Source organism: Urocitellus parryii, chromosome 1 (assembly GCF_045843805.1).
Source record: "Urocitellus parryii isolate mUroPar1 chromosome 1, mUroPar1.hap1, whole genome shotgun sequence".
NCBI lineage: Eukaryota > Metazoa > Chordata > Mammalia > Rodentia > Sciuridae > Urocitellus > Urocitellus parryii.
This window is the reverse complement of record NC_135531.1, coordinates 147,539,919-147,549,254: the sequence shown is the minus strand read 5'-3', so window position 1 is coordinate 147,549,254 and position 9,336 is coordinate 147,539,919. Positions and strand designations below refer to the sequence as shown.

Genomic DNA, 9,336 nt, shown 5'->3' with positions numbered 1-9,336 from the left:
TGAGGCAGAAGGATTGAGACTGAACTGAGCAGCTTAGTGATACCTTGTATGGAAGTAGAAAAATTAAATGGGCTAGGGATATAACTCAGAAGTAAGCACCCCTGGGTTCAATCCCTAGTACCAAAAAAACAAAACAAACTCTTTGGCAAAACTGATTCAGTGTTTAGCATACCATGTGGAAGAGCAGCAAAACAGGGCTCATTCAGTAACAAAAATATCAGCTCTATCATGTTCTAGCTCTTCTCACCTTTGGCAAATCAGTGATCTAAGCCTCACTATCCTCATCTGAAAAAAATATCAAACAATACTTATCAAATACTTAATTTCCAAAGAAGATAAACAGCTGAATACAGTTTCTTACAGGTACAGAGCAGATTTACTATGGGTAACTTATCTGTAGTGATCTTTAAAGAATCCAAGATCCCAAGGAGGTTGAAGTGTATAAAGGTTTTCAAAGTCTGATTACTGAATACTGGGTATTAAAGTCATTAGAAACTAAATAGAACCAGCAATAAAGAATGCCTAGCAATAAATACCTAATGAGCTGGAAGTGGCTCTTCTAATTAAGAGATCTAATAACTGTTACTAGTTAATGGCCACAAAAAAAGCAATAAAGTACACATTGAAGGGTATATTCGTCAGGAAAATAGTGGCAGCTTCTAAAATAAGCTGTTAAAACAAACCATAGGGTTTTAAGGTAAGATTTTACAAATCAGACAAATCCTCCTTTTCAGATTATAGACTCTGGTCTGTTAAACACTTCAGCCTAGTTCTTAGTTCTTGTATTGCTTTAAGTAAATTCCAATACCAATCACAAAATTAGAGCCTGTTAAACAAATGCTTTATTAACACAAACAAACTACAAAGCACTAAGAAATTTAAATATCCATGTCATAACAAACGGGTGGCAATTCCACATCCAGGGTTGACAGAATGCTTGAAGGGGACTGCAGCGGATCTACAAAAGAGGAAGTTCTCATTAAATTTCTGTAAACCTTGAGTTGTCCAAATCAACAGACTAGCTGTCACTTTTAGTCATGAACTCATATTTTTTGTCTAATGAATCCCTACCTGCAACCCCACCTCACACACACTTCTTAATATGCAGCTATGGTCCCAGAATTGACCTTTATCAGGATATGTCTTAGAAGTACCTGAATCTCAACTCTTCTTAGAGTAAGAGCTAGCAGCCTAACAAATGATAAAACAGGACAAACATAGGGACAAACAGGAAGCACAGTGAGGATGGCTTCTGACCACGCAAACTAAGACCTCAAACCTTGGGCAGTAACAAAATAGTGTCATTCTATGCTAGAGCACAGTGGGTCTCAATCCTTTATTAGTGTGGATGTCACTGGAGTTCTCTCCATACAAGTTTTGTATACACTTCGACTTACAGCCTAAGAAGCTACACGTTAAATTGAATACTTTTGCAATATCTAAGACTGATTATATTTCAGAATCACTTCACTTGGCCAAGGCATTAGGGACTAAAGTACAAAATATCAACTGAGAAGAGTTTTCAGGTTTCTGCAATTTTCACCTTAAAGCATAGAAATTACCCATAGGCTTCCCCTTCTGCATAACTCTTGTCCCCACAGTAATGGATGTTGTTATGAAACAGGCCGTTTTTAGCCTTCAAGAGGGCACCTTTTCACTTACCAGATGCCCATGGTGACGACGGCATCTTCACAGGCGAAGGGGGGCCCAGCTGCAACAGCTTTTCAAGTCCTCTCTCCTCGTCAAGGATCATGAGAGGCACTCCACTCAAGGGGAGGTGAGCAATCTGATGCTCCTCAGGCAGGTCAAAACTCTCAAAATCTGTCAGAGGGAAAGCATCTTCTCATCAGGACAGCAGATCTCAGTGGTCAGCAAAATGCTGGAGGTCAGAGAACCTTTCAGAGGATCCACGAGGTCAAAACTACCTAACAAGGTTAATACCTTTTCCACTGTTGACATCTGCATGGTCGGTATTAAAGCAATGGTGGATAGACCTGCTGATGCCTTAGCACACATCAAGGCATTGGCAATGAACTACATTAGTAGTCACTACACTCTTCACCATTATTCAGTTGTAATTTTAAAAAAAAAGTTACTTCACCATAGAGATTAACAAGTATAATCTCATTCACTCAACTCTTAAAAAAGAGATCTTAAGATTCCGTGTGACAGAATGAAAAATGTGTCATGAAATATTTGTCATACACCAAGGAATGATTTCCTCCCCTGCCTGGTACTGGGGATTGAACTCAGGGATACTCTACCCCTAAGCTACATCCCTAGGCCTTTTCATCTTAAGACATTATCTCACCAAATTGCCCAGGCTGGCCCCAAACTTTTGATCCTCCTTCCTCAGCCTCCCCAGTCGCTGCAATTACAGGTGTGTGCCACCACACCCAGCTGAGGATTATCTCCAATAAAAGAATTTGTGTGATTATTTGAGTTGCAAGATAAACTAGAAGACCTTCTCTGGAAACATTTTCACTTCAAAGAACAAAGGAACAACTATGGTCATTCAAACTTGGGTATCTGTCACACACTTTCTCAAAGGAATGAAGGATATCTATCACACTTCAAAGAAAACAGTCTGTGCCAATAACAAAATTCAAGAGCATCAAGAAAAAATTGACAACTGTGGAAAACTTATTTGCAATAGTTTGCAAAATAAGTTTTTCACACTGTCATGCTATCATTAGCTAATACTTTTCTGATGAGAGCAACAGTAATTATTAATGGGTTTTTGATGTTAAATGATGAAACATTAAACATTAGATATTTACCTCTCAATGAACCAATATTTCTAAGTGATCAATGCATAATAAATGCAAAGACAGAAAATATAGTGCTACATCAAAGTAATATACTATCAGAATACACAATGTTTACTGGTAATGGTCTCAGTTGTAATTAAAAATTAAAATGTAAGACTCTACATTGCAATTATATGTTCAGATACAGCCACTTGTTTTAGAGAGGAACATAAGAAAACCATTGACATTCATCTGATAAGACTTATACTCCCCCTTTCCTAACTCTACATCTGCATGAGGCCTGATGTTCTTAATTTGCCTTAGCTAAAACAGATGCAACAGATTAAAGAATTTGACAAGAATTCAATTGTCTTATTAAGTCCAATTAAGCAAATTTTCAAAAATATAAACTATACCATTCTTATCACTAGATCTGTTTGGAAACTTGTCTTATGTTAATTTATTAGTTAATTATTTAACAAATTAATATTCTTAGAATGTCTTAGTTTTAATTTCTAATATAGGAAATATAAACAGGATACATAAGCAGAAAATTTTGGGGATTTTCAATTTCTAAAACCTTAAAAGGGTCCCGAGACCAAAAAAGAACCACGTATTAGGTAACTTTCTGTCCTATAACCCAAGTGCCTTACTTCTTAAGAATTATCTAAAACAATCAATTTCTCTTGACAGCAAGAGAAGTTTGATTGAAATAGTGTTTTGAGTTTTCCTTTTCATAGAGGTTAAGTGTTCTCCCAAAAGATCAGAAAGTGGTTGTTCTCATCTTTGTACTTAGCTGTGAAAGGGCTCTGAAAACCTAGGTCCTTGGGAATTCGTCTGCTCTTTTTCAAGGCTGATAAAACCCAGATGTCAAAAAGATATTGAGTGATACGACTACAATTTAAAACCACAGAATTATAAAGAAAACCATAAATAGACAAAAGACTCTATAGGAAAACCAGGTATAGTGGCACACGCCTGTAATTCCAGCAGCCCGGGAGGCTGAGGCAGGAGGATTGAGTTCAAAGCCAGCCTCAGCAAAAGTGAGGCACTAAGCAAATCAGTGAGAGCCTGTCTCTACATAAAATACTAAATAGGGGACTGGGGTTATAGCCCAGGGGTAGAGCATTTGCCTAGCATGTGGGAGGCACTAGGTTTGATCCTCAGCACATTAATAAAAGCTTTAAAAGACATTAAAAAAAAAATAGGGCTGGGGATGTGGCTGAGTGTCCAATTCAATTCCAGGTAGCCCTCCCCCCTTTCCCCCCCAAAAAAGACTCCAGAGGAAATAAGTCTGCAGTATTACAGGGTTAATTTTATCCCCAAAGAGCTCTTTTTAAAATAAGTAAATCAGTAAGAAAGTCACATAACCAAAGGATAATGAATACAAACAGAAAATTCCAAAAACTGTCAAAAATATGCAGGACTACTTGGCAATATCTTTCCTCAAATACAGCTTGCTGTGGTCCTCCTTCCTGGTCTATACATATAAAATCTACCTCATTTTCCTTAATGACTAAATGGCAATCATTAGCATGAATATACTACATTTTATCAAAACTTAATCCCCCCTGCCCAACTCAGCAAACATTCTCAAAGTTAACCCTCGAGATGGGCAAAAATCACAACATAATTCCAAGAATACTAACTGCACAATTGTCTCATATAAAAAGCCGTAACAATCTGAATGTGTTAGTAAAATATTACTAAAAGCCATTTGGTTAAAGGGGCTAGAAATCTGGATCAGAAATCTCTGTGGCCCTCACCAGGTACAATAGGGAACACCTGAAATACCAAAGACTTGTGTGGTCTGAGGCAGAAGAATAACAAGGCTAGCCTCAGCAAATTAATAGACTCTGTCTCAAAGTAAAAATAATTTGAAAAAGGACTGGAGAGGTAGCTCAGTGGTAAAGCACCCATAGGCTCAATGCCCAGTTTAAAAAAAAAAAAATTCTATAAGACCCTGCCAGACCTGCCCCCATGCTTCACTTACCTTTCATTCCCCAGAACACATCAGTCCTTTTCCCTACCTTGGCTCTTTGCACACTTGATCTACAACACTTTCTTGTTCACTCAGTGAGATTATCTGGTCAACGACTGCCTTTCCTGCTGAACTATGGGCTCCCTCGTGGCAGGGCCCCATGTACCAGGCTAACCACTGCATCCAAACCCTAATAATGTTTGACACAGAAACCTCTCCTCAACTGGAGGAGTAAATGAAAGCCTGAAAAGCTGGTCCTATGATGGAAGTTATTTCAGATATATACAGCTGATTGAAGGAATTTTTTTAAAATGTTTTCACTAGCTGAAGAGGTTTTTTTTTTTTAAACCTAGAAATAATTAACCAACCAAGGTACTCTCAGGCATTGCTTAATTTGATACAAGGGCTCTTTGCACACCCTGAAACAGCTTTCTAGTCAGACAGTCCACACTGGCACTTGCTCAATATCGGGCACACCTCCCCTAGGCACTATACTTTTGAGAAAAGGAACAACATCCTACACCTTTGCTCCCATTCCCCTCCCGACAAAGGTGATACCTCGCGAATGATTCCACCTAAACCAGTATATTTATTCTAAGCAACCCAGGTTTGGTCAGTCTCATTACAGTCTAGGGTTATATACTGTAGTCACAAGTTACAGCTGAGTTGAATTTACAAGAGAAACCAGAGATCAAAAGCAATTTTTGCCATACCAAAAGATACTACCTAAAGGATTGAAGGGAAAGAAGTTTTCTATTTCTGGATAGGTCTCATCGGAGGCAGGAACAGAGCTTTTTGCTTTAGCAGTCTTCTCGGTCATCTAAAATAACCCAAGAAAATGTGTTAGCAAGAATGGAAGTCTTGTCAAACAAACAGCACAAAAGATGGTAAGGCCTCTTCAAACATATTACTTCACCACACTTTCAAATTTGCCAATTTCATACTGTCAACTATGAAGCTATAATCCTTAGTTTTCATGATTATACCCCCAAACAATCTAAATATATATAATTCAAACAGTTCTAGTAACCTGGCTCAAAAGTTGAAGACTTTTATTATTAGCACCGGTTAACATAACTTAATTTAGAGCTTATCTACTCAATTATCCAAACCTAACCGAGGAAAAATTGAGTATTAGTGCTGAGAATAGTAGCTAATCCTCAAAGTCATTTTTGATTTATAGAAGTGTGATTTTTTTTCACACCACTGTTACGTTAATTATTTGCTGGGTTAATATTAACAAGTGTGTCTTCCTCAAACACAGTTAAGAGGTAGCAAGTGATAGTCTAGGACTTTTGAAAAACAAGTAGACATTGACTTAGTAAAACAAATGGAAGCTTCAGTATTCTTGATTTACCTTACTTCATATGTGCATACCTAGAGGAAATCTCTCACAGGTTTCCCACATTTCAGTTCTGGGTAACAGTCTCATTCTTCCCATTTCACTGCAATATCTGCATTTAACATTTTCTTTTTTTTTAAACAGACACCCCTGTCCTAAGCTGCACTACATGTATGTCACAGGTTTGATGTAACCCGCTTCTAAAACACATTAAATAAGTATTCAAGGTGTTAATCCATATGCTAAACTCATCTTTCACAACAAAGTCCTCTCAGTCTGGGATACAATGTCCTGTACCTTGTGACCACATAAAAAGATCAGCATGCTAGCAAATAAATGGTCCCCTAACAAGCTGGTGCTTTCTCTGGGAGGTAGGGAAAATGTTGGTAGCACCTGAAAAAGATCATCAGGCATCCTCTCAGTATTTTATGTACTTTTTAATTAGATAATACAAACCAACCTACTGCCAGATACCAGTTTAGGTCAGGTGAGGTGAAATTACACATTAGCTACTTCTAGTTAAAGATACAGAGAAGTGGGCTGGGGCTGTAGCTCAGTGGTAAAGCGCTTGCCTCACATGTGTGAGGCACTGGGTTTGATCCTCAGCACCACATAAAAATAAAGGTACTGTGTGTTCATCTACAACTAAAAAATATATTTAAAAAAAAAAGATACAGAGAAGTAAAATATGATTCTACTCTGCTCATGTTTACTAATCTGCATTTCCCTTCTACTTAGGGGGAAAACAGCCAAGTAGGATGCAACAGTCATTTTCAGAGCCAAAAGTGCTGAAATTTAAACAATACCTTCATAGCCAATACTTACCTTTTTGGCAGGGAAGGTTGGTTGTTTTTGTTTGAGGGGTGCATTGGTCTTTACTGTCTTTTCTGTCGCTCTGTTGACAGTTCCCAAAGCCTTTCTGACAGTTTTAGGGGCTGGTGGAGCATGAAACGTTTTGCCAACAAGTGGTGTTGAAACCTGAGACCTCCCATCTAAGGCTTTAACTAGCAAAGAAAAAGTATCACCATAAGATTAGACCAGTGAATTCCTTTGTAACTCCAATGCTCTTTATATAAACTTGCCCTAATTCTTACCCCTAAAGCTGACCCTCATTTTTGGTAGTAACTAAGAGCATATCACAAGTACTGAAAGTATTGAGGTTCAATACTCTTCAAGTCATCTCATTAACATCCTGAGAACAAGGGCTGAAGTGTGATTCTGGTAGTGAGCTTACTTAGTATGTGGAGGCCCTGGGTTGTATCCCTAACACGGGGGGGGGGGGGGGGGAGACACACATACTGAGTATTTAAATGACTAGAGCTTACGAACTACACTAAATGCTCAACTGGGTCCAGGCCACATCCATAAAACCTTAGTGTCCAACTGCAGCCTTATATACTCACCAGGCCCAGGCCCCCGCTTCAGCACCTCCTTAGGAGCCACACGGGTACAAGGTTCTCCATTTTCCTTATCAACAAATATCACAGTAGCCATTCTGGATTGCTCTAGGGATGAAATGTACGTATGAGAAACCGGGAACTGGGGAAGGAGAGAAAAGCAAAGGTATAGCACAGATCAAACTTTCTGCCCAGGGGACGTCCGGACAAAAACAAGAGCCTTGAGCCACCAGGAACTTAAGACCGAGTCAGAGGCTCTGAGGTCTAAACAGGCTGTTTGGGACAGGCTCTCATTAGAAGAGAATCCCGTGCGCCCAGGACTCAGCCCAAGGTCCCTACTGCACCGGCATCGGAGTCACCGGAGTCACGGGCACACGGCCCCAGCTCCCAGCCCGACACCACTCCGCCTTCACACCGCTGAACCCGGGTCCTTCACGCCGTTCCCAACAAACTCACCCAAAGCCGCGCGGCCAGAGACGCCTCACGCCCGCGGTTTAAAACACAACTCGCGATTCAATTGGCTTCTCCGCGAGGAGGCGGGGCCTGAGGCGGAGTCTGTAAAAAAGAACCAATGAGAGGAAATCACACTGCCAGGACCCGCCCAAAAGCTCTTTCTCCGGAAGTCTGTGATTCCTTTCCTACCAAGGGAAAAAAAAAAAAAACCTGGGAGGCTTTTTGCTCTCCATAACGTTGAGCTGTGTGGACTAACGTACTGACCCAATGTCACTGTTTTATTGTTTTGCGGTCTTTTTTATTCAGTTGACACTGTAGAAAGGATTGAAAATAAAATATATATTTCCATTTCTATTTATTTCTACTTATTTTCAAATACTGTAAAAATTTGGTAGGCTTGGAAAAAAAGAATGGAGATCATCTGAAAGCCTAGCCCCACTGGAATAAGCAGTCTTCCTTTATATGCAGCATTATAAAATAAAAGTTAATGTTTACATTCCTTAATACAAATTATTTTTTAAAGGGGGTTGGGTGGGAGGGGATTCTATCGAGGCAGATATTTTAACTCTCACATTTGAAAACGCATACACGCATGGGATCAGGGGATAAACTTTCAGAAGAGGCAGCACACTTAAATGACAGGAAATTCTGTAACCAAAATTATTGCTTATTTCCCAGTTTTTTTTATTTTATATGTATACTTTCTATTTGGGGGTGCATCTCTGGTACAGAGAGGACTTACCTACCAGGCTTTATGCCCTGGGTTTGATCCCCAATACGGCAAAAAAAAATTTTTTTTTTAAAGACAAACACCACACATGATTACTTCCCAAGGAGGATAGGAATATTATAAATGCTATTAGTTTCCAAAGCAAAAAAAAATATATTTTATAGTATTTTTTGTTTTCTCATAATAAAATGCAAGTTCACTTCAGGTCGACGTGACATAATTACCAAAACATTCCATCTCGTAGCTCCTGATATTTTTCTAGCGGCTTCTTCCAACTGAGAATTATTTGAATGATTAGGGTCTTTCTCACTCTGTATGGTGCAAACTCCAGGAAAGACACTTTGTGTTCACACACATCCCTAGCGTGCTACATTGGCTGGCTACTAATTACTAGTAATTTAATTGCTTTAGTTCATACGTCACAAACTTCCCTATTCATTAAACAGCCCTCTAGCGAGTTTTAAGCTGTTGCTTGTTTCAGGTACTAAATTTCGGGAGGTTTTTGCCTCCTACCATACTGCGATTCTAATAGGAACAAGGATTTCCAGAAAGAGTGGAAAAGCTGCACAGCCAGAAGTTATCAAACTGCCTAGGATAACCAGATGAAAAAGTCACAGCTCAAGTCTCGCGACACCCGTGGCAAGTACTTGTCAGTGAGCATGTGTCGGTAGTCCGGAAATTAC

General features: G+C 39.2%; 1 protein-coding gene across 3 annotated transcripts; it reads right to left on the bottom strand.

Moving 5' to 3' along the window:
• Nucleotides 1–810: 810 nt before the first annotated feature.
• Pttg1 (PTTG1 regulator of sister chromatid separation, securin) lies at nucleotides 811–9,276 on the bottom strand. Of its 3 annotated transcripts, none has more exons than XM_026395361.2 (7): nucleotides 8,878–9,276; nucleotides 7,927–8,025; nucleotides 7,477–7,612; nucleotides 6,899–7,077; nucleotides 5,458–5,551; nucleotides 1,663–1,821; nucleotides 811–958 (listed from the first exon to the last, which is right to left on the bottom strand). In XM_026395361.2, exons 3-7 carry the CDS (start codon nucleotides 7,565–7,567, stop codon nucleotides 879–881), a joined length of 603 nt encoding a protein of 200 aa, XP_026251146.1. In that variant the 5' UTR covers nucleotides 7,568–7,612; nucleotides 7,927–8,025; nucleotides 8,878–9,276; the 3' UTR covers nucleotides 811–878. The 3 variants fall into 3 exon arrangements, with proteins under 3 accessions (XP_026251146.1, XP_026251144.1, XP_026251145.1); XM_026395359.2 differs by having other exon boundaries at nucleotides 7,477–7,578; nucleotides 8,878–9,275; XM_026395360.2 differs by lacking the exons at nucleotides 7,927–8,025; nucleotides 8,878–9,276 and adding an exon at nucleotides 7,815–7,900 and having other exon boundaries at nucleotides 7,477–7,578.
• Between the last annotated feature and the right edge of the window lie 60 nt (nucleotides 9,277–9,336).

Excerpts from the sequence above, each read along its gene's own strand:
- Pttg1 (XM_026395361.2), bottom strand. The coding sequence starts at position 7,567 with ATGGCTACTGTGATATTTGTTGATAAGGAAAATGGAGAACCTTGTACC. Across the intron at positions 1,822-5,457 it reads CTTTCCCTTCAATCCTTTAG|ATTTTGAGAGTTTTGACCTG; the intron begins GTAGTATCTTTT and ends TCCCTCTGACAG. Across the intron at positions 959-1,662 it reads GTCGTCACCATGGGCATCTG|ATCCGCTGCAGTCCCCTTCA; the intron begins GTAAGTGAAAAG and ends CCTCTTTTGTAG.